The 27,452-nt window shown below is 39.7% G+C and overlaps 4 protein-coding genes across 5 annotated transcripts; all 4 read left to right on the plus strand.

Annotated features, from left to right (window-relative positions):
* The first annotated feature begins 729 nt into the window (after positions 1-729).
* Positions 730-5,819, plus strand: ca4a (carbonic anhydrase 4a). The gene is made up of 8 exons (XM_088399521.1): positions 730-922; positions 3,261-3,305; positions 3,371-3,535; positions 3,610-3,755; positions 3,983-4,075; positions 4,144-4,210; positions 4,303-4,466; positions 4,549-5,819. The coding sequence occupies exons 1-8, from the start codon at positions 811-813 to the stop codon at positions 4,726-4,728; spliced, it is 972 nt and encodes a 323-aa protein (XP_088255647.1). The 5' UTR covers positions 730-810; the 3' UTR covers positions 4,729-5,819.
* A 393-nt stretch (positions 5,820-6,212) lies between these two features.
* On the plus strand, positions 6,213-20,809 carry LOC148386432 (enkurin-like). Of its 2 annotated transcripts, XM_088399156.1 has the most exons (7): positions 6,213-6,485; positions 6,578-6,627; positions 9,024-9,078; positions 19,172-19,278; positions 19,347-19,567; positions 19,634-19,780; positions 20,139-20,809. In XM_088399156.1, exons 3-7 carry the CDS (start codon positions 9,044-9,046, stop codon positions 20,304-20,306), a joined length of 678 nt encoding a protein of 225 aa, XP_088255282.1. In that variant the 5' UTR covers positions 6,213-6,485; positions 6,578-6,627; positions 9,024-9,043; the 3' UTR covers positions 20,307-20,809. The 2 variants fall into 2 exon arrangements, with proteins under 2 accessions (XP_088255282.1, XP_088255283.1); XM_088399157.1 differs by lacking the exons at positions 6,213-6,485; positions 6,578-6,627; positions 9,024-9,078 and adding an exon at positions 18,529-18,697.
* Positions 20,810-21,617: 808 nt separating this feature from the next.
* LOC148386433 (enkurin-like) lies at positions 21,618-23,609 on the plus strand. The gene is made up of 5 exons (XM_088399155.1): positions 21,618-21,971; positions 22,064-22,206; positions 22,312-22,526; positions 22,679-22,825; positions 22,904-23,609. Exons 1-5 carry the CDS (start codon positions 21,895-21,897, stop codon positions 23,072-23,074), a joined length of 753 nt encoding a protein of 250 aa, XP_088255281.1. The 5' UTR covers positions 21,618-21,894; the 3' UTR covers positions 23,075-23,609.
* Positions 23,610-23,746: 137 nt separating this feature from the next.
* gusb (glucuronidase, beta) lies at positions 23,747-27,445 on the plus strand. Its single transcript, XM_088398272.1, has 12 exons — positions 23,747-24,019; positions 24,189-24,374; positions 24,439-24,620; positions 24,737-24,879; positions 25,028-25,215; positions 25,287-25,439; positions 25,532-25,710; positions 25,769-25,915; positions 26,301-26,385; positions 26,467-26,643; positions 26,710-26,845; positions 26,992-27,445. Exons 1-12 carry the CDS (start codon positions 23,759-23,761, stop codon positions 27,144-27,146), a joined length of 1,992 nt encoding a protein of 663 aa, XP_088254398.1. The 5' UTR covers positions 23,747-23,758; the 3' UTR covers positions 27,147-27,445.
* The last annotated feature ends 7 nt before the right edge of the window (positions 27,446-27,452 follow it).

Consider the following 27,452-nt stretch of genomic DNA (forward strand, 5'->3'; position numbering starts at 1 on the left):
ATACAGAATATTTTAATTATTTTTAATATAAAGAGTAACGGCTCAAATGATCAATAAAAGGATGAATAAACTAAGTAGGAATTGACCTGAGAAGCACTATATTTACTAAGTTTGAGTGTAGAGTAATTCTTCATTTGTCCACCAGGGGGCGACTTTTCTTGGTTAGTTCTGCAAACTCCCTCTCGCCACCTGTGCATTGGAACGATCCCAGGGCAGGCACCTTTACTAAATCAAAACGTCACTGCATGATTCGTCTTTTCTGATCCTCCCTTATGTTCCTGAGTGAGTAAACTTCCTTATCAGAAATTAGGTCCACGCTGTCCACAAATGTGCAGAGTCATTCAGTACTGTCGAGAACATGACAAAGAAAGGGAAGGGCTCCCTGTGATGAAAGATCTATACGGTATTGTAATATCTTCCTCAAACCAAAACCTTTATACGTCGTCGCTTCCCACACATTAACAAATCTTCACACACATTATGCATTAACCCAACTTCTTAAATGTACCTCAAAAAGAACTTCTTTATCGTTGTAGGTAAGATTAATAATTCAGGATGAGGGTATTTTACATAGCAGGTGCAATTTCCATAAATTCAATATCTTGGGTTTGATATGAAAACAATTACTATCTATATATTATATCTGCTTGGTTATTAACTCAACTCTCTTATCAGCATCTTTGATCGCATCATTTGACACACCAAGATGTTAATTGATGGGAGAGAGGATGCCTGTAAAAGGGGGCGGGGCCAGCGTCGTCTTTTCCTGCGTGGCATGCTGATGGATAAGTATAAGACCCCCCTGCAACAATGCGACCACGAGCGAGTCATTTCGTTGCCTTCACCTCCGCCGATATGCAGCATCTCACATTTTTCCTCCTCTTCTTGGCATCCCCCTGGAGCCTCTCCGCTGGAGCTGGTGGTGAGTTCATCTGTCACCTCATTCATTCATGTTTATTTGTCGGATTGCATATATAAAAAAAGAAATACTAAGTATCATTTTTTTTATATAAATAAAATTAAATAACCCCCTTATGTTTCTTAATTTTTTAGATATACATGTTTTACGGCGTCAGTGATTATTTATATATATATATATATTTGATTCTGGTTTGAAATATTTTTTTCTATGCCTGCGTGACAGTTGATTTAGTGCATGTGGATCTCCTTAAAGAAAAATAATGAAAAAAATCGGCACTCAACTAATAGAGGAAAGAACCACATGAATGAATGAGTTTCTTATGCAGAACTCATTTTGTGCGCACCTGTCGGGTCAAGCAACTGTCCTGCCGCCTGCGTCATCATGTCCTCTTCTTCCTCCCGTATCCTGGACCCGTCACCCAATGAGGGAGACTTGCTATTGAGATTCTCGTCTCACTCTCTCTCCCCCCTTTCTTTCTCTCTATGTGCACCTGCGCTGCGCATGAGCCAATGACGTTTGCGTTTTTTTTCTGCGGCAAAATTCCACCTTAAATTTACTTTGGTACTCCAGCTCTAATGTTTATTCTGGTCAAATCATTGAGGGGGAAAAAAAAAGTTTGCATTACATAAATGCGCTGTGCACTTAAAATTTGGAATCCAATTCAAAGAGCTGCATTTAAATTATGGAATTTGTAACGATGAATTCTCTTTTGAAAATCTTCATTGAATGAGGGAATTATTGCCCTCCTCCCCCTCCCCCGGGGGTGGGGGGGCGTCATGTGTTTTATTTCGCGCAAATAAAGCCAACCAGCCGCACCAATGCAGCAATCGGGTTTCTGCTAGATGCTACGTGAGATTATGTGCAGTTCGTGAGGTAGATGGGACAATTGAGTCTCCATGTCTGCCCTCTGAAGTCTCCACCGCTACGTGAGACCGCAGTGGAGCGGAAGGGTTGTGTTGATTCTTTTTTTCTTTTTTTTTTAGAAGTAGCGCACGATGTTTTAATTTAAAAAAGAGGGAGCAATTCAGTGTTTGTTTACCTTGCCGTGTGCATTTTGCCGTTTTTTCCCCTCCGCGTTTCCTTGCAAATACAATGACACCCTTGCTTATATTGTTCTTCGCTTGGCGACCGGCAGATTCGTAACGCTTTCCCATTGGTCGACACATGTGCGGACAGCGATTTAATTGGCTGAACTCAAACAACCGTTTTATAAGGTATTGTTTATACAAACACGCACAATGCTCGGAGCCTGGCTGAAGTTAAGTATGCATAACCAAAAATGATAATAATTATTAATTTAGAATTTTGAATCAAATTAAAAAGTGTCATATTTGTGGTTGTAGACAGCCACTGCCTCATTCCGAGTCACAAAAAGCTCCCGTTCAAATGCAGGAGGAAATGTAAAGCAATTATAGGCAGCATGTTCAAGTTTTATTAATAATAATAATAAATAATAATAACAATTAAACTAATAAAATTAGTTTAGGTTCAACAAGCGTAATTTTTCTCTGAAAACCTATAGCCATAAATTATTACACATGATAAACTTTGTACTGTGCAAGCAATTATTGGCCAAAATCATAAATAATTTATAAATTTTTTTGAAATCACAGTCCAAAATACATTCAAGGACACAGTCATCTCTGATTCAATTGTACTGTTGACCAAGCCAATTCAAAATAAAATAAACTTCATTGTAATGTTACAATCTAATATGCAACAATAGAATTCCAGTTTTAATAAACAATTGCTGCCGTTGCCATATTAGAAAAATAAACACGTTCCAATCATTGCAAGTGGATAAGATCATACCAGGAACTAAATAGGGTTGACACAGATTACAATGCCTGTCAGCAGAAGTGCTGGTGAGGGTTTGTTTTTTAGCAACCATTATTGTGCATGACCGAGAGGAAAAGCTTGACATGGAAATGACTCCCTTCTCCAATGCTGGGAGAAGCCTTCATACAATTCTAATAACAAGCCTGGAGCCCCCCTGCAATTTTTTCAATGGCATGAGTATTTTTCATAAATATTTGATTAGTCAGATAGCGGCAGATATTTGTCTCGCCGAGTATATGGCAGGGCAACGTGCGCTCCTATTGTAAAATATTAATAAACTTCCCCGACAAACCATGTGAGAACGTGTTCCAACTCATGTAAGAGATTGTATCTATGTTTATTCTGATAGGAAGGAAAGTATTTGAGAATATAATAACAGATCCGGTGTGTCGGGTATTTGTATGGATGGTTATAAGAGCGGAGTTAAATATAGATGAGCACTTGAGAGGTTAAGTGGATTAAAATAATTTAATATTCACAAAATATTTCCCTCTTTTAGATTGGTGTTATCAGTCCCAGTTCACCTGTGACCATCAATGCAACGGTAAGATCTCTTGAGAAATCTCCAAACTAAGAGCTTGTGTCAGCTTTGAACTTTTTTTCTTCTAGGTCCAGAAAAGTGGAACCATGCAAACAGTGACTGCGCCGGAAAATCCCAGTCGCCCATCAACGTCGTCACCAGGAAGACCTTAAAAGACGAGCGGCTGATTCCGTTTGAGTTCACCAACTACCAGCAGATTTTCCGAGGCACCATCAAGAATAACGGACACTCGGGTGAGCGCCAAGTCCCGTGGGGGGGGGTCAACAATCTAGAAGTCCGGATGTGGTGCTGACTTGTTTATCTTCAGTTCAAGTTGGAGTTCCTCACCTAAGCACTATCTCGGGTGGAGGACTGCCAAGCACCTACAAGGCAGTCCAGTTCCACCTGCACTGGGGCAGCAATGGCGGACCAGGCTCTGAACACACCATTGATGGAGAGCAATATCCCATGGAGGTACCCTAAAAAAAAAATAATAATAATTAATCCAGAGGTTCTATTCTGGTTATTTGTTAGGGCTGTTTGACTTTATGCAAGCTGCATTCCTTAGATTATTGTAGCTGCAACTTCTTGTCTACCTAATGTTGAAATTTCTGATAAAGTTACGATAATTTTGTTGGTCAGTTTGCAGAAACATACAAAAAGTTGGATAAAGTAGTCACGTTTGAACTTTTATCACGCAGCTGCACATTGTGCACATGAAGCATCACTACACGGATCTGTCGACAGCGTTGGCTGATCCAGAAGGAGTCGCAGTCTTGGGTTTTTTCTATGAGGTAACAATTTGAATACCGTTTTTTGTTTCAAAAATCACAATAAAGTGGAAAATCTTTCCATTTTCAAGGTGTCCAACAGTGCAAACCGAAAGTATGAGCCCATTATCAGTGCTCTGCGAAGCATCAAAAACTCAAGTAGGTGCTGAAGTCCAATCAAAACAAATTGTGCATGAAATCATTGCCACAGTCCTCATGATGTCCCCCCCCCCCCCCCCCCCCCCCTCCAGACGCCAATACCTCTCTTCCACCTACCTCCTTGGCACAACTGATCCCACCTGAGCACAACCTGACCTCCTTTTACCGCTATAAAGGATCTCTGACCACACCAGGCTGCACTGAGGCTGTCGTTTGGACTTTGTTTGAGAACCCCATCCCTCTGAGCTTTGACCAGGTTGGTATGGAGATGCAAATTCTTCTTATTTTTCTATTCAAACATGACTCGGTCTGCTAGATGACTTGATTTTCTCCCTCAGCTGCGGGCTTTTTCTGACCTCAAGTTCCATGACGGGAAACCAATGGTGGGGACCTTCCGGCCAGTTCAGCCCCTTAATGGCCGGCAAGTGTTCCGATCTGGAGGTGCGGTGGTTTCGATCTGCTCCCCTCTCCTTGTAGCCGCCTTGGCTATGGCCTTGGGATTGTCCCGGCTCAATTAGGAGCAAGGTGTGTCTGCTGCACTGCGACACCCATGAACATTGAACATCATTCTTGGATTGATGACAGCATTGCCGCATGATCTCCAAAATGGTTACACAAATTGTTGTAGTGCATGAATGACTCACCTGGGCACCCCCCTTATGACGCAAATGACAAAAGTGTTAGAAGAACACCTTGGAGGTGTATAAGGGTTAATTAGCATGCATGCATGCATGCATAACGAATCAGTAGGTCATACATCCGCCTTAATGTGCCATGAAGTAGGCTCCTCATCGACCAATCAGAACTCTGATATCATCAACGCATCCTCATGCACTTTGGAGTTGAGCCACCTTGAACAATGTCAAACAAATTTAGTCTCCGCTTATATCAGCGTGAGTGGCTCGGGTCTCGTGAACGAGACACGTGATGCCTCATTCACTCTCAATGGCACATGAGAACTGCACAAGGCTATTAATAGCACAACTGAGTCAGAAGAACAAGCTCCATTTCAAAGCCAGCGATCAAACAAGTCCGCCTTCTCATCCCCCTCAAGCAGGTGGAATGAAGAGCAGATGTTGTTTAGCTTCAGTTCATGCTGGGGATCTCTGAGGCTACTGTGAAACCTGGAAAAAAATGGATTAAAGTGGCAACTATGTAAGCCAGCATCAAATATGTTTTATTCATGCACCACCAACAAATTGCATCAATCATCACGGTTGCTGTTTGAGGATGCACAAAATTAGCATGCACACTTTCCAAGACTTTGTGATTGGGTCTAATGCTACTGATTGTGAATTACTTCGATGGGAGACGGCTGCCATCTTCCAACCACATTTGTTGCGATGACCAAGGGAGCTGTATATTTTTTTTTCCATAGTTTCGTGATGCATTAACTTATATTTCTAAGCCATTCTAATGCACATGATTCACTTGTATTTTATGCACTGAATGTTTCTATTGATATGAGATGCAAAGTTATTGGTATTATATTTATGTATTAAAAAAAAGTCATATGTATCGAGTTGTACGCATTTGAGGATGTCAACTTGTGAGCTAAAGAATGTGATGCTGTTGAACAATAAACAACATATGCTGTTTTAAGTACAAATCTCTGTCATTTATTTTTTACCATCTAAACCAATTAACACCAATAATGGGCAAATTCGTGTTGCACAAGCGTTTATAGGTCAAAATTAAAAGCTAAAAATTAAAATATCTCAAAAAGTTCATGTACTTGGGGAGAAAATAGTTAAATCAGCATTGCAAATCAACCAATGTTATCGGTTAAGGGTAACAGAATTTTAAAAATTTTAATTCTAAAACTTGATTAATGTCAACAAAATTCTCACATATGGTTTTTGATGGGGATTTTTTTATATATATATCTTTACTATACTATGTAGTATGCGAGTACTGTGAGTACTTGGCCGATCAGTTTTTGTGACGTCACATAATCACATGGGGCTACACAGCCAATCAGATTCATTACCACGGTGATTAACAGTTTTGGTTCACGCAGGTGACAAGCTGCATATTTGTTGTTTTATTTCCGTGACTTATTTTCCTTTTGCCTGATTTAAGGTTCATATAAAATTCCGTGTATCATGTAGGAGGCTTCTACAGCACACAAACTCACTAATAAGTTTTTAGTTACTTATGGTGAGTGGGCCAGTTTCTGTCGAATCATTGTCACCTGCTTGACAAACAAAATGTCTATTCTCAAAAACGTAAAACATGAAAACCTGGAAGACATTACCTCACCAAATATATTTATGTGAGTACTAAATTCCACAAACTTTGTTAATTCTCTTATTTGGGCATACTATGTGTAGTCATGTTAATTGTTTTTGTGTCCATATTCTTTAGATTTTGCAGTTCGGCCAAAAGACTCAACATCTGGACAGCCATTTTGTAAAGTATGTATTTTTGACTATGAAACATTTGTTAAACCAGACAAAATGAAAACTTATATGCTCAGAAAGATACCACACAATGTAGACTAGAGTTCTGTCAAGTATTGTCTTTGTTAAAAATAAATAGAAAAGTATAGATTAGATTTTCATGACATTAATTTAAATGTGAAGATTTTGTAAGGAAATATCGAAAGCAAACTCCTTTTTTCCTTCTGACTATTCTTCCAGTGTGTCATACAGCGGTCAACCACAAATCACACAAACTACATTTTGTTTCCTAAAAACTCCTTTCAAGTGATTAATCGTGTTGCCCTTCCCTTCTGTTGATATATTCCACGACTAAGAAATCAAAAGGCTCAAAATCGCAGGAAGACGTCAGCCTCTTCATGATGCACGTGCAGATGTTGAGGAAAAGACAAAAAGTTGAAGGAAAGCTTCCTGTTCATTCATTCCTTGTTAAGACTTCTCAACAGTTAGTTATCGGGAAAGACTGGGAATCAAAGCGGAGGATGTTTAACGTCTGGCTTAAACTACAATAACCGCACGACAGCGCTCGTCGATGTCCCCTTAACGTTTCCCTAACGTTCGTGACAAAGGATGGCTTTCTCTTTGGAGAAAACAGACCACCTTCCTTTTTCCTATCCAAACAAACCCCTTCATCGACTCATAAATATATCCCTATTTCCTTCCGAGTTCATCAAGAGGATCATTTCATAAAAGTTGAAAAAACTGCGAGATATTCTTCATGTAAAGCCCTCAACCTTTCTAAACTTATTTAAAATGACCCCACATAAGAAGAAAATCGGGTGACGTGGAGGACCCCACGGAGGAGTCTGCCTGGAATGACTAATGCCTGGCCGCCAGCTCTCCACAGCAGATAACATCAGTTTACATACGACTCTATAAAAAATGACCACCAAGAGTGTACAGCAACTTGAAGCCCTCTGATCTCACAGGCCGGAACAATGGCTTGAAAAAGACTTTTCAAAAGGCCAGTTCCCTCTTTCATGGACTCTTGAGCATCAATGGCCGAATAGGTCAAAGGTTGACGAGGTCATAGTGAACACAACGGACTCGTAATTTGGTTGCAGTGGTCATACGATCGCCGAGTGTATTTTGAGCGCTATCATTGTTCCTTTTTTTAACTCCTGTAATGGAATAAGAGATGGAGGAATGTTGTAAATATTCAAAACAGTTTGATCGCAGTTGTAAACCACGTCAAAATATTACCACAAAAAAAAAAAAAATCTTGAGAAAGGTAACAGGAGCAGGAAGTTAAGTGAGCCACTCCACCATTAGAGATTCTCTTTTCAATATTAATGATTGATGAAATTCCATTTGGAAAGTTTGAAAGAGTAAAAAGTATTTCTGACATGCAAAAAAGAGGGAGATTGAAGTTTGCTCACTTGTAAAGGAATGAATTCTCCAATTTTTAGACTTGAAATAGCCTTGTTTAAATGTTAATATATTTATAGTGTGGCTTTTCTTCAGAATGTGTGTCATTTTTCCTTTTATGACTTAACTTAGAACTTACTTGAAAGTCAGTGGTGTGACTTCAGACTTACTTGCAACTTCCACATGAAATTTGACTCAGTGTGTATTGCTGAAAGTGTATGACTTTGCTTTTGCCTGTTGACAATTGTGACTTGTGACAGTACGCGGCTTTGTCAGACGTGACGTGACGATATGATTCAGCACACGCCAGCTGCTATCATATCACGACTGTATGTTTGTTCTTTACTAAATAAGATTGTGTCATTTGCAAGATATTACAAAAGTTGGCACAAAGGTGACTCGTTCGTTTTGTTTATCTAAAAAAAAAACACCTCGCTATTTTGTTACCTATTACTTCCTATTGTGAAAATTTAAATAATCATATCACCTTTTCCACATTTCAATTACTGCAATAAATTGAATTTTCTGCAATATTTAAATTTATTAAAATGCATCTGTATGTTAATTAGGCATCTATATTTCAAGTTTATTTTTTTTAAATGTATCATATAATCTAATAATATGACTAACTACTAATATAAAGTTCCCCCATGTCAATAAATGTTAAGAATAAGATTTACGTAGCAGCACTCCCAAATACAAACACGGACAAGTTGTTCTTCTCTGATTTGTTTGGTTTGGAGTGCATTGTTCTACAGGCCAGCAAGGGCTGAGGGGGTCAGTGTTTGCATTGTGCTTTCCAAAAACCAAAATGTATTGTCCTCAACATGATGTCGGATGTTTAGAATTACGCCAAAAAAATATCGTGTTTACATTATATTGTGAGGAATTCAGTTTTCTTTTTGGATTTGGTCAACGGGATCTGACCTGTCATGACCATCGGGGCTCACATGACGATTCATATTTTCATTGCCCTAATCAGATTTTAAAATGTGTCACCACAGGGACAGAGTGCTCGCCTTCGATGATGTCATCACTTCGCCGTCCTCTGATTGGCTGGTAAGAGCAAAACGTGTTACTTTACTTTACAGCCAATTTCAGTGACCTGAAAAATGTTTGATTTGATGATTTTGCAGACATTAACAGTTTTTAATGAATTTAATGAATTTAATTAGTCATCAATCTTGCTCAAAGGAGACAAATTTGTGTTAAAAGACTAGTCAATGAGTTGATTGTAGTAAGTGAAGTTAAAAAAAAAACTTTATTGGGAAATTGCATTCAGCAGATTTACTCTTCTGCTTAAGCATAATTTTTCCACCTTCTAAGCTCTGCTTCCACAATTAGAAGCAAACAGTCAGCTCAACCCACAGTCACACATACACACAGACACACACACACTGGTGTGATGATGAGAGGCAATGTGCAAAGCCTCTCGTTGCAAAGCTCTGGGTCCTCCCCTGGTTGTCATGGTAACAAAATCCAGTCGAACATGAGGTGGAATGAGAGCTGGCTTACTTGCATGAGACAAATATGTGTTCTAAGGAGATTCTCTACTTTTCAAAAGTGTCTCCGCTTTACTCTGCTCATGTGTCTGCAGGTTAGTCAAGTCCTCTTTCTGACATCCTTCCAAAACAGGAAGGTACAGCTTCCATCTTTTTTTTTTCTGTTAATGGCATCTCAGCAGGTTATCACTTCCATTGATATCGATATCTATATATAATAGTCATAATCGCTTACACACACGCATTGCAGCACTGTGCGGTGGTGGACACAACCATCCTCTCAAATGTCAGCTTTAGCTTCATTCAGCTGTTTTCCTGCGCCTGGGGGGGCTTTTTTTTTCTCCTGCAGTTGAATTTGTGCTGATTTTGAAGCTCCAAAAAACACCCCGCCACAAAACCTTGCTTGTTCAGTTTTTTTTTTTATCCTTTAAAAGCTATGGTAAGGAAAATTGGGTTCATTGCACCTCGAATCCCCGAAGTGAAGAAATCAGCAGTACTTTTTGTATATTAGTGATGTTCAAATGAATCCTTACTTACAAGAGTTTTGATCCAATACTCAATGTGACAACGCCCACTCAGCATTAATTGCTCCGTCCTTGTCCTCTAATGGTCTGAGCGAGTGATGATGCTGCACAAACAGCATCTTTTGTCAGCATCAAAACAGCTGCAAGGATGTGTATGTAAGAAACTTTTTGAAATTTGAGCTATTTCACTAAATGTCTGAAGTGTTTCTATTTTTTTTTTTTAAATTTGGCTCTCAGCAAAAAAATAAGGTTTTAAACTGCACAGAAAGACGCAAAAACAAACGTTTGCAAAATTAATGAGACTTTCATTCACGTTTTAGCCAAGCATCTATTCATAGCCAGAATATATCAAGAAGTCACATGTCCTTCACTCTGAGTACACAAAAAGATTGCATCAAAAAGCGCATTTCATGTATTTTCCTCCCTGTTATCACTTTCGTGAGTAATTTTTGTCATTCCCACGGCCCTGCATGCATTTTTGGAAACATGTTTGGATTTTCTTCCCCCACCAAATGAGCGACTCCCAAAACATTAGCCCCATAGATTATTAATATTTATCATTTACACATCCTGCTTTCAATTATTCTCCACAAAGGGATGAGATTTTGTCTCTAACTGAAAAAAAAAATGAGGCAGTGTTTATTTAGGCAAATGGGGTGTTACTCAATGAGGCATTATTCAAACCTCACAAAGAACCTTTTTTTTTTTTTGTTTTTAATTTTTGACGCTGCCTTGAACTAGATAGTGAACTTCTATTTGACTACAATCCCTTGATGGTGTCGCGGGGGACTTTTATGTGGAACACAGACGATCTTATTATCTTTTATTGCCGCTGTAAATGGAACTCTAATGAGATTCGAAATGCCTGTGAGCTGGTGCACTATATATCGGGGGGGGGGTCATTTAGGACGATGGCAACAATGACAATTTCGAGGACTGACAAGCGCTGGAAAATAATAGTTGACATTGATGTGAGACGTTACTGCGACTCGGTGTCCTTTAGTCACCGCTGACGTAACGATGTCTCACCATATGTTAGTTGCGAAACATAACTTAACATTACTCGATGGAAAAAACGGACGTGTATCAGAATGTTTGTGTGTGTGTCGACTGTCATGGTCCATTTTAGGGAGGTTACAATATAAATTTAACTTCAGAGGATGCTAATAGGGAGGGAAGATGACCAGAATTTGACCAGTCTCCTAAATCATCTGTTTCCCAACCTTACTTGAGCCATTTTACACAAATCTCATGGCAGAGTGCCAAACAAAAATGAATCGTGACATCTAATTGTTTTGAATCTAGTCCTATTTAATTGAAAGCTAATTTTCAGCACCCATTAGCTTAGCCACATTTTTAGATATGCAAGTTTTCTTCATGGAATTCCATCATAACAAATGTCCTAAAAGAAAGAATGCACAATTGGACTGATACTCCAAAATGTTTGTCTTTCTATTTGAAGACTAAACACCATTCATAGAAATTGACATCAAGGTGAGATTTATCATTTTGGTGCTCACCCAAGATTGTGTTCCTTTTGCAAATGTTTGTTTTGCTGTAGACAGAGAATGCAGGACTGTCGTGTCAGCCCTCCAGCCTCGACCCCATTGTGTGAGCAGGGAGCGGGTCACCTTCTTCCCCCAGATAACATACTGTAGGTGACGAGGCTGCTGTCTATAGGAGGGACGGTGACATCACATAGTCAGTCCGTAGGGAGGGAGGATGTCCGATAGACACCCAGAATCTTGTTTGTTTTCAGCTTGGGGGGAAGCTGACGTGTTGGAGAACAGGAGATAAGGAAAACAATACATCATTGGGCTGATTTCATATGTTTTAATAATATTAGTATGAATATGGGGAAACTTGACGGACAGCCGAGTGTAATTAAAGTTTTGGGCCAAGTCCAGATGTGTTTATTGTAGCTGGTCTCAGGGTTGGAACTTTCTCACCATTGCCACAGACCGCGTCAAGGTGACCACATCCGGTCATCTTCAAGTAAGCTGACGTCCTTGCTGGGACATGGTGGCCACAAAAATACGATACAACTGTCAATTTGTCTTTATAAAGATAATTGTCAGTTTTGATTGACACTTTCAGATAGGTATTATTACTTTTATTATTATTATTTATTTATTTATTAATATTCTAATATTATATATTATTATTTATTTAGTTATTGACTTATTTTTAAAATGTTATACGTATTGTGCATGCTTCCGTTTTTTTATCCCTATGGAGTTGACCCAGTTTGTTGGCGATATATACGTACGTACATTTCCTACCATGTTCAAGGTGAAGACAAAACAATGAGGAGCATGTCGTCTTGTCAGATAAGAGCAGTTTATCACACTCTTGGACGGGACGGTCCATTTTAGGCAACACAACCGATTGCAGTATCTTCAGGTCAAATTGTTCTATTGATAGTTTGTCTCCAGTACTGTCCATCGACATGATACGTAGAGCGGATTCTTTTATTTGAGGGGTAATTGCCAGGAAAGTGTGAAACTCACCTCCAGACTTTCCCAGAAGGTCATCAGGTGACTAATCTTACCAGTGATTCTTCTATTTGATATTGTAAAGTGGGACGCTTGGCTGTCTGAAAACACAGGAAAAGAGTCGAGATGTAGCTTGCATGGCGCAGCCTACCCGAAATGACCAAAAGGAAGAGGTAGAGACGTTGTGTCCACTCTGGGACAATGGGAACAAACCTGTGTCGCGTCACGGCACAACCATTCATTGCACGCTGCAGACGGGAGGATAGAGGTCACGCCGGTTCAGCACAGGTCGGCTGTGAGGTGAGGCGCTCTCGACACCCTATTCCGACATGCCCGGCCGTGTGGCGCATTGTGTTGGCGCCCCCACCTGCCTCCACTGATAAAAATCACAAAGCTCATCAAGTTGCTCTCATTACATTCTTGCTGGCACAAGAAATGAAATCAAATCCCTACGGTAATGTCAAGAACAATATAAAACGTAGCTCGTTCGTAAAGGAACTGATCTACATCGTACATGAAAGATAGGATCGTGCGCAATCCATCGCTCGCCTTACTTTTTTGACGTCAGCCATTGGCCCGATTCTAGGAATAGTGCGCGTTTGACCTCATTTAAATCGTTTTATAGAGACGAGCAACAATGGAAAAAGCGCCGCATCCTCTACGAGGTGAAAAAGAAAGAATGTGGACTGAAAGGTAAACATCGTTTACCTGAGAAGACCTCCCAAAAAAAGAAGCCAAGATAATAAAATAGAAAAGTGTTTATCCAAGTTAGAGAATGGCTTGGCTGGTGCCCAAGCTCTCTTGAGAGTTCTTTGGAAATCTTTGTACCACTTGTTGAGAATTTTTCTTTACCCTACCGTGAATGTTTTTAGAAGATAGGGGGGAGTCAGAATATCTCCGCAGATGGGCACTTCGGAAAATGATTGGACGGACATCAAAAGCTTAATTGCCGATTGATACGTCGTCACCATGACGTATTTCCCATCGGGGCTAAGATGTTTACCAGATATTGTCCTGAGGCTCGTGACGTCTGTTAAATTTAAGTTTGAGACATTCACATTTTGCTCAACAAAAGAATTTGGGTGTGTTTGTTCGTGTGTGCGTTCACAACAAAACAATGACAAGACTCGGCACACATCCTCTGTGTTTGTGTCGCTACAGACTTTCACCCGCCATGTCGCCTGTGACTCAAGCTCCTGCACAAGCAGGAAGAGGAAGCCACATATTGGACCGTGTGTTGAAGTCACTCGTGCGTTTACCAATAAGCCTCTTAGTACGTCATGGCACAATATGAATAGGTCCAATGAGACAGCGCTGGGGAAATATTTCAGATTTATCGTCTTCGCCCTGCTTGTAAATGGGTCACATCGGGGAATGCGAGCGGAGAGATGTGGTGGCTAGCTTAAGCTGCGGACAGTGGGAACGCTGGTTTATTTTGTCAGCTGAAGACCCCCAAGGCGATGACACACACTAGGAGAACAGACCTCCTGTCGGTTCAAACTGAACAGCCTGTCCTCAAAGAGATCTTACGTAGTAGATGAGCGAGCTGGGGTTAAAAAAAAAAGAAAAATCATGGGATTGACTTATAATGAACAACCAAATCAAGTTACTGTATTTTCCGGACTATAAGGCGCACTGGACTATAAGGCGCACCTTCAATGAATGGACAATTTTAAAATGTTGTCCTTATATAAGGCGCACCATTAATGCATCGTCAGATTTTTAATCCAAATCATTCTCCATTTTATCTTTTTGATTTCAACTTCAGACGCAACAAATTACTTTATAATCACAACATAATGATCCATAGTCTTTTTGATTCATGATTCATAGTCTTCAGCGGGCCACTTATGATTGATTTCATGACCCAATGCTTCGGGCCAGTTTAAATTTAGGCCATAGATAAGGCGCACTGGACTATAAGGCGCACTGTCTGCTTTTGAGAACATTTTAGGTTTTTGGGTGCGCCTTATAGTCCGGAAAATACGGTAATTGCAGTGTACCAAAAAAATATAATCAATGGTACGGCGTGACCTCCATTTTCCATCCACTCATCCTGTTTTAGGTCACGGAGACCTTGAGACTTTCACAGCACTCTTTGAGCAAAATTGGTCGCCAGCCAGTCTCATTGATTTCAAAAATATGACATTTTGGTAGATATAGTGCTCTTGCCTTCCAGTCAAGAGGACTTGGATTTGAATCTTGGCACCGGCTTTCCTGTTCCTGTGTGGAGTTTCCTGCGTGGGCTTTTCCCGGTATGCTCGCTTCCTTCCACATTCCAATAGCATGCCTGCTAACTTAATTGAAATTGTCCATAGGTGTAAAGGGAGTGAAAGTGGTTTTTCCGTCTACGTGCCCTGCAGTTGACTGGTAACCAGGGAGGCCATTTGGTTGTTTTGGTTACCACCGTTCGGTCCATCGATAAATACCGCCGCGAGTCGTAGGTGGCGCTCCAAATTGCAGGTGATGAAATGCGATTCTATGAGCAGATAGTGACCGTCGTGGAGTGTCCCTTATTTATTGTCCTGCATTTCTTCTCCCAGGCCCCCCCCCCCGTTAGCCTTCAGTGACTATATGACCTTTATTGCAGCTGTAAAAGATTTACACCTTCGCATTTCCACACCACGTGGAGTATGAACGATTACTGCGGCACCTGCAGGACTCTCTCATGAACTCATGCCCAGCGATCTTTAATATCAATGGCAGCCCAGTACAAAATGACTTTTGATTCTCGTTCCGCCTTACATAAGAATCAAGCGCTCCCTGGTGTTTTAATGATGCATTAATGATGATACATGATTTCAATCATTGCTGTAAGCTCTTTTGTCTCGCCTCAGGGTTGTTGCTTCCAGACGTACGGAACATACATGCGAGGCGTATATTTAGAACGTGTGGCCGAGAGAGAGCATTGCGTGGGACTAACAGCCGCAAATGCATATTTATGAGCCGAGTGTGTTGATGCACCTGTACACGTTCACACACACATGGTGTCACGCCCTGCAGAGGAAACTCCAGCTCGTGGAAGCGACTCTGCGTGATGCTTCACTTGATGCATTATTTACCTTGCCGATACTCTTTTTCATTTCTTTCCTTTCAAACTCATCTTTTACGGTGGTCAGAGTGCCTTTCGGTAACGAACGAGCCCCATGAAATGAAAGTGAGCTATTTTAAGTTCACCTTTGCATGATGTTTTTTGGCCAGGCAGGAAGTAGGAGAGAGAAGACTCAGCAGGGGGAAGCCCTCATCTTTTCCAGCTCATCGGGGTTGCACACATTAATTGTTCGCACATTCATTATTCACCTCCCACAGATCATGAATTATTCAACGCTGGTATTTCCACACGAGAAGAGTGAGGGGAAGATATGAGGAATGCCGTTTTGTCTGAAGTCTGTTCTCTGTTATTGAATAACGTTAGGGTGATTTCAAATCGGACTCCATTCCACATTCTGCGTCAAAACAAGCAAAGCGGGATGGAATATGGAGCAGTCGAGATGAATCCGGCTCTTGATCAGTCTTGGCAGAGATGCGGTGGCATAGTGGGGGCACAGTGGGACTTCGCAAACGTCTTCCACAATCTGTCATAATATTGCATCACCTCGGTGTGGCTATACCCGATCGTTTTTTATTTCCAAACCTCAGGAGGGAGATCATTTTTGTCAGGAAATTACACATTTTCATATTTATTGCCACACCGGGATGCTTGTGTGTTGATGTGACTTACCTGAAATGAAAAGCCAACTTCCTGCATTCCTACCTAGCCTAGTAACACATTTACGCAATCCTTCTTAATGTTCAACTCATCTAATCGGAGCTAATATTAGACGTCGTTAGGTTGACTGCCAACTGTGTGACCGAGTACGGGCTCATTATTTCCTAAATGGGTGACAATGTGACTTTCAAAATAGGCTCGTGATTTTATTGCTTTTGAGTTTGCATGTTTCCAGCTCACTTGTGATTATAATGTGGGAAAGCCAAAGCAGCAATATCACCAGTACTTTTTGATCCATCAAATGTCCCCCAAAAAGCAGTGACAGATTATTTTAAAGACCCTGTATATCAAAATATGGCAACTTATCTTCAAATTGCATGAAGTTAATGACAATTTTCTAGTCTTATATATAAATTTCAAATGAGCGGTGAAAGCAAAGACAAAAAGGAGGACTATTTTTTCTACAATTTTTTGTTTTCTAAATTAAGGTGTAATTTATTTTTTGAAAAGCATTTTCATTTTCATTTACAAAAATTTGTTTGTTTATTTTATTAGTTGAAACGTGTAAAACTCCCCACTTGTGTATGTCTTCCTGTTTCTCTATTTATCCAAGTTCATTGTCAAGTTGTCTAGGCCTGCAAACTGATTTTTTTTTTTTTTTCCTTGGCATCTTCCCAGCTGTCTTGTTTTGCCACAGTGGAAGTGTGAGTTAGTCTCCAGGTTTTGTTCACTTTGTGTCTTATTAGTTGTCATGTTGCCTGTTTCATTTGACTCACTTTCCTGTGCTTAAGGGTTATTTTAACTTTACAACATTTCCTTTCCTGGAACTTTGCTTTGTTTTATTTTTTTTTATTGACTCAAATCTTTTTTTTTTTTACTGTGAAAAAAATAAAAACCTAAGCTCTCAACTACAATAACACTTAAAAAAAAGTGCAAATTTAATGATGTGATAAGTGAAAATTAAATGTAAAAAATTAAAACCTTAAATATAAACGCAGCTAAATTTGACTGTAGCCATGACTTCTCCATCAAATTTGTTCAATTTTAATCCTGGACAGTTTTACAGGCAACAATCTTTGCATCGTTGTACACATGGGAATCTAATTAAAAGTCCCCAAAATAGTCCTTTTATTTTCGACCCTTTGAAATTATTCAGTGGGAAACTGACATGGAAGTCTCTTAGCACAGGAAATGAAAAGAGGAGCAACCATTAACCTTGCATGAATGTCACCAAGATGTCAGTAGCATGAATTGTTTGGATGAGATTGTCCCTGTATAAAACACAAACTGATTTACTGGAAGCTCTATAAATTGAATTCCACCATCCAATGCCAGAAAGTTCAACATCAACTTACTTGAATGTTTCACTCCCCGGGTTTGATTATATTTGAGTTTGGAATAGTTTAGCCAATATTCCAATAAAAACACATTCTAACGTCATTGTGTTAATTTAGCAGAGGAAACAAAGGAGGGAATTGCAAACAAAACGTCAGGCATGAATCTGAAATTAGAGTAAGCATAAACTCAAAGTACACTAAGAGGTAAATCTCACAATTCACTTAGGTCAGTTTATCATGTGTCATTCAAACATGCAACACATAGCAGACCAAAAAAAAAGTCTATTTTCAGAAACAAACATTTTAATGGATACCTAAGAGTTGAGAACATTGCCCTTTGACCTTACCACGCGGGACAAATAAGGCAGTGTAGTAGGGCTTCATGACTGTACATTGACTAAACTGATGACTGCTTTAGCTTTGTATTTGGCGCCACCTAGTGTCAAGTAATTGTTACAGTACGAATGCATTGATCAGGTATTTCAGGGAGACTCAAAAGAAGTAACTTTATAATTAAATTTGCATTATTATGTCTCCATTATCGCAAAAAGATACTAAGTATCCTCACTTTACGCGGTTTGTTTTGAAATTACAAACTACGAGGCATGTTTCATATTCCATACTTAGTGATTATGACGTCACTACATACGGTGCCAGCAAATCGTATTAATGTAATACAAAATTAGGACATGGAAGGAAAATTGATGTTTTTTAAAAAATCTCATTAAACTTATTGGAATCAAATTAAAATGGAATTACTTTTAACAACCGCGGGATATCGCTGACACGTTCGTTGAGTGGGATTTCTTTAATACACAGTGAAGCACGATGACGTCATGCGGTTGGCTACTACAGGATTTGAACGCGTCAACAGCGACTCGCCTTAATACACAGACGCAACAACCGCATCGTCAATTTTCAGATTGATTGTGGACATGTGGACGTATTTTTTTTTTGCAGGCTACGTTACGGTATTTGGATCGGAACCAACGAGCTTGCCTTAGTGCTTGGTTATAGGAGTCATTTTGTTGAGCTCTTTGGGGGAAATCTATCCACAGGACACAGTTCTTAATTTTATTCAAAGTAATGTGATCATGGATAAACCAAAGAGGTAATTTAGAGGGGGGATAATTATTCATTGGTGTTTTTTTAACGACCAAATGATATAAATTAGCTACTTTTTGTACGCTCATGAAATTTTTGAGCATATTTGGCGCATGCTGAGTGTGTTTTGTGTGTTCCTTTCTTTGTTTTTAACACTTACTAAAGCAACATACTAATTTTAGTATTTCTCTTTGAATTTTATATGCAACACTTTTTAATAGAATTAATTAACAACACTTTAATAGAATTTTTTTGGGGGCTGAACACATGGGCTCACTCTGCTTTAGTATTTAAATAGTTAATATATAATGAATATTTTGAAAAATATTTTCTAGGGTGGTACTTGGTATCAAATGTTTGAGCGTACCGTATTTTGATGATTGTACTAAGCAATGACCAATATTGAAAAAATAGATTACTAGGTTTAATAACTACACAAAGAGCTTAGCAATATCAAATAATGAATTTGCTCATTTTTCAGGTACGTGTCCAGCTCAAGGCAAAACAACATAACAACAACAGTAATCGAGCTGCAGCATCCGGCAAACTACCTGACCAAGTTCTCCCTTCAATCAAAGTTGCCTGATAGTGAGTCTTCTAAAACGCTTATTCATTCCATTGCTATGCATCTTACAAGTATATACTTTATTTTCCAGACAAACTACATGTCCGCAATGTTTATTGTACCAGTGCTACAAAGAAGCCAATGTTGTCTGCGGGGTCATTTCTGCTTCCTACCGGCCTCCCCGCAAAAAAAATGTTTACAGCCGTGCCAAAGACGTCCAAGCCGCCATTTTGTGTTGTTGACAACAACATGGGGCACAGGGAGTTCCTAAATAAACTCTCAGGACTTGTGCCTGTATACATCAGGAAAAAGGTATTGATTATATAGAGAGATTCTATAATTGTTTTAGACCTTAATGGTTTTTTTTTTATGTGGCAGGATTATGGAGAGGTACCCAAATATCTCCTACGCCGCAAACCAAAGCCCCCAAAGTCTCCACAGGAGAAGAGTGTTATCGAGGTGGCGAAACCAGAGGAACCAGATATCGAAAAGCTTACAGAAGAGGACTTTCGTGAAATCATTGAGGTAATTAATTCATCACAAAGCTGCAAACTGCACCGTGACACCAATTTCAATCAACAGGTGGCAGTACAGGATAAAGATGGTTTTATTTTTCCTCACACATTTTTTATATTATATTCAAAATAACAGATTTACTGTTTATATTTTTCAAAACTTTTCGACTTCATTCATGATTACCAATAAAGCAAAAACATTGATAGAGAGCCCACAATGGGTTGCCAATCCCAGCTACATATAAAGCTATATTTATTTAAATTATTACTTTAGATGTGGCACAAAGACACAAACCCAGATTGCAAAAATCACCCATGGTATGTATGCATATTTTGAGTTATTAACCAGTCATATTTTCCCTCTCAAGTACCTGAAAAAGAGACTTCAAAAGCTGAACAAGGCCTACACGCGTCTTCCATTAGTCATAGACACGCCTTGGTTGAAGAGCCGTAAATTGCGAATGGAGGCTGATATGAAACAGGTGGAGACTGACATTGAACTCATTGAAACTTTGGTGTCCAACAAGAGCACTTGAACCGTCTGTGTCTTCACCAGAGCAAGCACACCAAAGTGCCAGAAATCTCTTTGAATATGATGAAAGACTGCAGTCATGACATATTTTTTTTTTATGTTAGAACTTCTATTCAAATGTGCTGTTTATATGTGTATACATATTTTTTTTTTAATCTCTTCAAATGTGCTGCGTGTGTTTATATGTGTAAGTATATTCGTAGCAAAGGGCCACTCATAGTAAATTTAAGTATAAAAAGCTTTAAGTCAATCATGTTTACTGTGCTATTTTAATCAGGCAGGTTTGGGATCACCGTTTTCAAGTTGGAATAGCTTTTCTGATCCTGCATGATTGTTCCACAGATGTTTGGCCTAACAATGCTTACTTGCATTTTCCATTGCCGCTCGCTAAAGCCGCTTTCCTTGTAGGTCGTGTTTAAATGTTATGTTCTGTCTCTTTGGTGAAAATGCCAACATGTATGACATGGTTGCACCAATAAATCGAACATCGAGATTTTTATGTTTAAAGCCAGTCTCTGCATCATGTCTGAACCATCAACAAAGGGTCCTAGCCTAAATCTAGCACTGATAGTAATATTTTTATATGTAATACATATATTGTACCTCTGTTGAGGTGGGAGCCACCATCGCTCTCCCGCATTCCACCTTGACTGCATATATTGCAATTTGTTGCTTTATTGGTAATCATGAATGAAGTGCTGAAGCCATAAACAAATACACACAACCGTAAATGTTTATTTCGATTAATTCAAGATGCTTCGCTGACCAGAAGGGGATGACTGGGGAGAAGAAAGCAGGGGTGGTTTCTCCATGGTTCTTTTTCAGCACAAGGAAATGTTTTGTTACTTGCTGGTACACATTTAAGGGACACAAGATCACAATTGAATTACGTACCATTTTAATCTAAGCTAGTCTGTTACTTATGTACTGTGCTCATCCTTTGGTTGAGAATGACTATAATTTGGTATGTTTTAAATCCTTACTATATAAGGCCGTTTAAAAAGCCTTAATATACAATGGCATTTAAGAAAAAAGAAAAAAGCTTTACCATACATGTTTTTTTTGAAAAGCCTTACATGGTTATTTTTTTATATTGAGAAAGCCTTACTGTATTTCCCCAGTAAAAACATGAAAATTCTCATCATTTAAAAAAACCGTGAAAAATATATAATGCGCCATTGCTCTTGAGTTATTCTGTCCCTGGAATTGGAGAAGTTCATCAAAAAACGTAATTTTCCAGCAGGTCTGAAGACAAGCAAGTTTCACTCCCAAACTGAGCACACAGGCAACTTCTTGTCACGTGACTCGAATGTGACGTTCGAGTGTAAACAAAGTCCGTGGTGACGTCAGGTGACCGAACGATGCGTTCACTGGGCGGTGACGTGTCGAACAAGAGAAAATATAGCCTTTTTACAGAGTCACCAAAAATGACGTCATCTTCGGTAATGTGTCCGTGGGCTTTTTACATGTGACATTAGTGAGTCATGTATTATTCAGACATATTTGGATCGGAACCCGTGACACTCAGCTGACACAGACCGATACTTTCAATACTGGCTAGCAATTAGCTTATTTGGTCCAATTCAGAAAAAATGGCTGGAGAGTTCTACCCTCTTGAGTCCATTCATAATTTTATTGAGAAGACTGTTATCATCGAGAAGCCAGAAAGGTAATATAAAAAAAAATTACTAATAGAAAATAACTTTATTTTAGAATGAATGATTTATTTTTTCTTATTTATTCATAATGTTATTTCCAAAGGTATGTGTCAAAGTTCCGGCCAACGGTTCTTGAGGAGAGGAAGCCAACAAATTATATGAAAACGATGGGCCCGAATAAATTGGAGGTGCCCATCCCAACCAATTACCTGAAAAAGCATTCCAAAGAACCCAAACTACCAGAGAGTGAGTTTAATTTTATATTCTTGTTTTTAATTTAAACTTATCTCATCTCCCCAACCAACTTTTATCGGCCAAGTTTGTTCTATTCACCTTAACTTTGTCTTCTAGTCAAACAGGTCAAGACTCATTACGTCTGTTCATCGAAGAAACCAGCCGTCCCCACAGGTCCGTTTCTGCCACCCGTTAGTCCCACCCCTACGAAGAGGAAGACCACCACACCAAAAGGACCCAAACAACCCCCATGCGTTGTTGACACAAACAAGGGACACAAGGAGTCCCATAATGTAAACTCAGGGCTTGTCCCTGTGTACATAAGGAAAAAGGTATTTTCCTGAGATACTTGAGAAAAAAAAAAGTTCATTCTATTGAGTGCATTTTATGGAAAGCAGCAAAAATAGTGAGGTTTGGATATTTTTATACATATAAAACTTTAAAATCATCCACATTTGGATCTAATGTTTATTTGCTTTTGCAGGATTATGGAGAAGTACCAAACTACCTAATGCGGCGTAAAGCAAAATATCAAAAGGCACTGGAAGAGTACAACATGAATCTAAAAAAGCAGGAGGAGCATGAAACCATGAAATACCTTTCTGACGTGGAATGTCAGGCCATCGTTGAGGTACACATCATTTTGTTGATCATTCTGATCATCATAAACCCAAGATCAGTTTACCTTTTAAACCGGGTCTCTTTCCAGGATCTGAAGGAGAAATACAACGAACTAAATGCCGAGTACCAGCGCCTCCCATTTATGATTGACACCCCGTCGATGAAGAATCGTAAGGTACGTCTCGAGGTGGAAATGAAGCAGCTGGAGGATGATATTAAACTCCTTAATCGGTTGGACTCCATCTGCAAAAACAAGTAGCCCACACATGTGCTAAAGAGGTGTCTTCCATCCGAGTCATCGACTGAGCTCAACTAGTGGACAGTTAAAAACGTGAGGTCATGTGGATGATTTGATTAGAGTAGTGGGTGACCCGTGACGGGCAATTCCAACATTGTTGGGTTAGAATTAAACTCATTCACTCCCAGCTCTCCCAGTTACGATGCATACTTGCATAGCCATCAGGATCGGTGAATTAGAAATGTATTTTGACATTCTGCTGGAAGGAAATGGACTTGAGCTAATTCCTCTTTTTGGGGGATGTATTTTTGTTGTCATACAATTAAATATTGAAATTTCAAATACACAAGTGGATGAGAGTAAAGTCTGTCCATGCTATTGACTTAACACAATTGAGTGCTTAAGTATTTGATGGCTGTGAATTGATGTTTTTATTTTCATGTTACTTTAAACGAATGTTATGTGCAATGTTGTACAGAATTGTTCTGCTAGTCTGCTCTGTTTTGATTGCAAAACAGTAATAAACAAATATTGCTCAATTTTTTTCCAAAAACTACATACTTCACCCAAGATCATTTCATTAATAATAATTATTAGCTATGGATATCCATTTATTATTATTTGGGGAAGATATTCTTTGCGTTTAATAAGCGGAACTAATGGCAAGAGCCTGAAACTGTCGGTATACTTAAGCAGTTACAACAAATGACGTCACATCCTGTCAAGTGGCTCCATGGAAGTTTGAAGATGTTTACATTGGGAAGATCCAGATGGCTCTGGTACCTATGTCTCTGTGCGGTGTTACCGGGCTCCTTCTGCCTTCTGGCCACGGGAATGCTCTTCCCCAGGGAGTCTTCATCTCGGGAGGTGAAAGACCTGAGCGGGCTGTGGAGCTTCAGAGCGGACAAGTCACCGAACAGGAATCAAGGCTTCGAGAAGGCTTGGTACAAAAGTCGCCTGGCTGAGGTGAGCGTCATTATTATGCTGTTGATGAAGATCATGATACATTTCTGAAATTGCAGCACAATGCTATCATAAAAAATCATAATTAACAAATAATAATTTCTAATAAAGACCCAAACTTGTTTTATGACATTGACTTTGACCTCGTTAGATTTTATGTGTCATGTGATAGACTGGACCCGTGATTGATATGGCTGTTCCCGCCAGCTTCAACGACATTACTCAAGACCCCAAACTACGAGATTTCATTGGCTGGGTATGGTACGAGCGAGAAGTGCTGGTGCCTTCCCGTTGGGTCACAGATGAAGGGACAAGAGTCGTTCTTCGAGTTGGAAGTGCTCATTATTATTCCGTGGTGGTAAGCATGAATAATTCTTTGCTTCACTGTTGAGGTGCGTTAATAATCTTTTATCATTTTCCAGTGGGTCAACGGGGTGAAAGTGACCGAACACAACGGCGGCCATCTTCCTTTTGAGGCAGAAATAAGCAGCGTGATCCGAGCGGACCCGAAAAGTCCTTGCAGGATCACCATCGCGGTTAACAACACACTAACTCTGGAGACTCTCCCTCCTGGGACCATCCAGTACTTCAACGACCCCACCAAGTAAGCACACTCAGACATTTTTTTTTTTCCCTCGGATGTGCTGACCTAACACAATCACTGAATAAAATTGCTAAAATAAATCTTCATTTTTACTTGGATATATAATTCCTCCACAGGTATCCTGATGGTTTTTTTGTGCAAAACACCAACTTTGATTTCTTCAACTATGCTGGGATTCACCGTCCTGTATTGCTGTACACTACCCCTAAAGTTTATATTGATGACATCACAGTGGTGACGGACTTCTTGGATAGCACAGGTATTTTTTTTTTTTAAACTTCATTTTAACTTATTCAGTAATAGCCTTTTTTTTTTTACTGTAACACTTGAAAAAATATACACAATATTTATATATATATATAATAGTAACCACAATAGCAGTTCTGTGATGGAATTCTCTGTTTCAGGTCTTGTCAAGTACAAGATATCAATCCAAAATGCTGTTGAAGCCACCATAAAAGTCACTTTAATGGACAAAAACAAGCACTGTGTGGCTTCCTCCAACGAGTCATCTGGAGTTCTCAAATTCACCGATGTCCAACTCTGGTGGCCATATTTGATGCATGACAATCCAGCTTATCTTTACTCTTTGGAGGTGTGTTAAGTCACTTTGCCAGCCAGCCAAATGATCTATGTGTTATATATATTTTTTAATTCCACATGAAGGTTCACTTGATGGCAGCAGATGAACGATCAACATATGAAGATATCTACACTCTACCAGTTGGCATCCGCACTGTCCATGTCACGAGCACCCAGTTCCTCATCAACAACAAGCCCTTCTATTTCCACGGGGTTAATAAACATGAGGACTCTGACGTGAGGACCACTTGAGGACTTGTTTAACCTCACACAACAGATTTTTTTCCAAATTCAAATATGTGGATTCTCTATTTCAATCTGTATTGTAGATTCGAGGTAAAGGTTTCGACTGGTCCCTGATTGTCAAAGACTTCAACTTATTAAAATGGTTGGGAGCTAACTCATTCCGCACCAGCCATTACCCCTACGCCGAGGAGATCCTGCAGATGTGCGATCGCCACGGCATCGTGGTCATAGACGAATGCCCAGGGGTTGGCATCAAAGACATGTAGGTACAAATTTGTTGTATCCATCATGTGGAAATAAAACTTGTTGCCCATTGATAGTCGGAGTTTTGGCAACACCTCCCTGGCCCATCATCTGGACGTAATGGATGAGCTTGTGCGGCGGGATAAGAACCATCCTTCTGTGGTCATGTGGTCAGTAGCCAATGAGCCAGCAGCAGAGATGCCTCCTGCTGAACTGTATTTCAAGTGAGTTTTCTATTTGTTATTTTTCTAAATATGCCCTCCTTTGATTGGCTTCGAGACCAGGGTTGGGCAATTCCGGGTCCACGAGGCCCGGTGTCCTGCATGCTTTCTACATCACCCTGTTGCAACACACCTGATTCAAATGGGCAGATAATTAGCAAGGTCAGCAGAAGCTCGTTAGCAATCCTATAAGTGTGACGCCCAAAGGGACAGAGAAGACAGGTAAGTTTGAGGAACAGCAGGAATTTTTTATGTTGCAGGCATTTGAATGTTTTCATGTGTGGGTCTGACATTGCGTTGAAGTTCATGTAGCAGACAAACTTGCATGTTAGTCCTGTGATTGTGTTGCATTTTCAAGGCTGAAATGTGAATTTAATTTGTTCCGCAGGATTTTGATAACCCATACTAAAACTTTGGACCCGACCCGGCCTGTGACTTATATCACAGATAGTAACTATGCCAGAGACAGAGGAGTGAGTTTTATCTTCTGACACATATTGGGAATATTTTTTGAGTCAATCGTTGCTTAATATGGATCATGAACCTGTACCTAGGCACCCTATGTGGACGTAATCTGCGTGAACAGTTACTTCTCCTGGTACCACGATCCAGGCCACTTGGACGTTATCCCAATCCAACTCAAAACCCAGTTTGAGAACTGGTACGGAAAGTACCAGAAGCCAATCATCCAGAGTGAATATGGAGCAGACACGGTGCCAGGCCTTCACAGCGTGAGGAAGCCAACGTGACTTAACGAGTTGTCGAAAGCCCTCGGGTAAGATTTCTGCTCTCTGCAGGACCCGCCCATGATGTTTACTGAGGAGTACCAGAATGTGGTCCTGCAAAGCTACCACAACGTGTTCGACCAGAAGAGGAAGAAGTATGTCGTCGGGGAACTCATCTGGAATTTTGCCGACTTCATGACTACACAAGGTACTGCAGGAGGATCATCTTTCAATCCGGATATCAAGTCAATTATCTTTTTAAATACTAGCTTGTTATTGTAATTAACAAAATATTTTGCACAATAAAATATGTATGTTTTTTTTAATCCATTCTCTGAGCTTTGTGTTTTGCAGGAGTCACACGTGTGGTGGGCAACAAGAAAGGTGTCTTCAGCAGGCAAAGACAACCCAAAGCTGCAGCGTTCATCCTGAAGGAAAGATACTGGAAACTGGCAAATGAAACTGGGAAGGTACCTTTTTGGACCAAATATCCTTGCGGGCTCGTGTGAACACTATTCATTGCAAACAGTAGCATAAAAAAAAAAAGTTCTTAAAATGTTGAATCACCGGCAAATTTATGAATGCATAAATGATCAGGATGTTTTTAATATTTGTCAACTATGGGCAACTTCGAGAACATTCCGTAATTAAGGGCTATATGCTAAGTACATTTCACTTGAGGCCAGGGGCAATCTTATTGTCTACAATGTGATCATCCTTATGCTAGTGCTTTAAATTTCTTCAGTGATCATCTTTTTTTTTTAAATGTGTGATTGCATAAGACAATGATTAAAGTCTGATTTTTATACATACTG

The sequence above is a fragment of the Syngnathus floridae genome, chromosome 15 (genome assembly GCF_059516105.1).
Source record: "Syngnathus floridae isolate MCC-2025c chromosome 15, RoL_Sflo_1.0, whole genome shotgun sequence".
In the NCBI taxonomy this organism is placed as follows: Eukaryota; Metazoa; Chordata; class Actinopteri; order Syngnathiformes; family Syngnathidae; genus Syngnathus; species Syngnathus floridae.